Consider the following 707-nt stretch of genomic DNA (forward strand, 5'->3'; position numbering starts at 1 on the left):
GACTTTATACTCTGAGGTCCCAGAACTTATGTTCCTTGTGGTGCACTTTGTGTATTCAGCCCGCACACCATCCCCCCGTCATGGAGGACAGACGCAGAGGGCAGCTGGATGCTTTGCTGTAATAAATACAAATATGTGCTCTACACCACACCTAAGGGCGGCCATTTTATTTTACGGAGGACTCCCGACCTTCTAACATTTGCTAGATGTTGCGTGATTGAAAACAGCCGATAGTCACGGACAGGAAGAGAGATTCCTCAAGATAAGAAAGAGTGAAATGCAATGACAGGTCCTCTTTAAATGTCCCTGACGCCATCTGCACCAATGAGGTCAGCGACATTCTCATTACACTGATGACTTACCGGAACCTTCTGTCTTTCCCCGCTGTGTCCAGAACTCGTCCATCAGGTAGAACCACTTCCATATTGATAACGTTGTCACGCATTGTGCCGTACCGTACTGCGTTTGTCCCGGACGCACTTGTGGCCGCCATACCACATATGGAGGCATCAGCCCCTGGATCTGAGAAGTCAAAGTGAGATGTCCTCTTATATCTCCATCAGACAGAGCGGGGCCACACGTTACATTCTGGGGGTGCTTCCCGAATATTATACATTGTGGCGATCCTTCCCTTCCCAACACACCCCAGGCCTCCTTCCCTTCCCAACACATCCCGGGTCTCCTTCCCTTCCCAACACATCCTGGAT

General features: G+C 50.1%; 1 protein-coding gene across 1 annotated transcript in view; it reads right to left on the reverse strand.

Moving 5' to 3' along the window:
* Window positions 1-493, reverse strand: part of LDHD (lactate dehydrogenase D) — a 20,455-nt gene extending 19,962 nt beyond the window's left edge. The window contains exon 1 of the mRNA XM_018575573.1: window positions 363-493. Coding sequence (XP_018431075.1) covers window positions 363-493 — 131 coding nt within the window. The remainder of the gene's footprint in view (window positions 1-362) is intronic.
* Between the last annotated feature and the right edge of the window lie 214 nt (window positions 494-707).

This window comes from Nanorana parkeri, unplaced genomic scaffold (assembly GCF_000935625.1).
Source record: "Nanorana parkeri isolate BGI_ZX_2015 unplaced genomic scaffold, ASM93562v1 scaffold4165, whole genome shotgun sequence".
In the NCBI taxonomy this organism is placed as follows: domain Eukaryota; kingdom Metazoa; phylum Chordata; class Amphibia; order Anura; family Dicroglossidae; genus Nanorana; species Nanorana parkeri.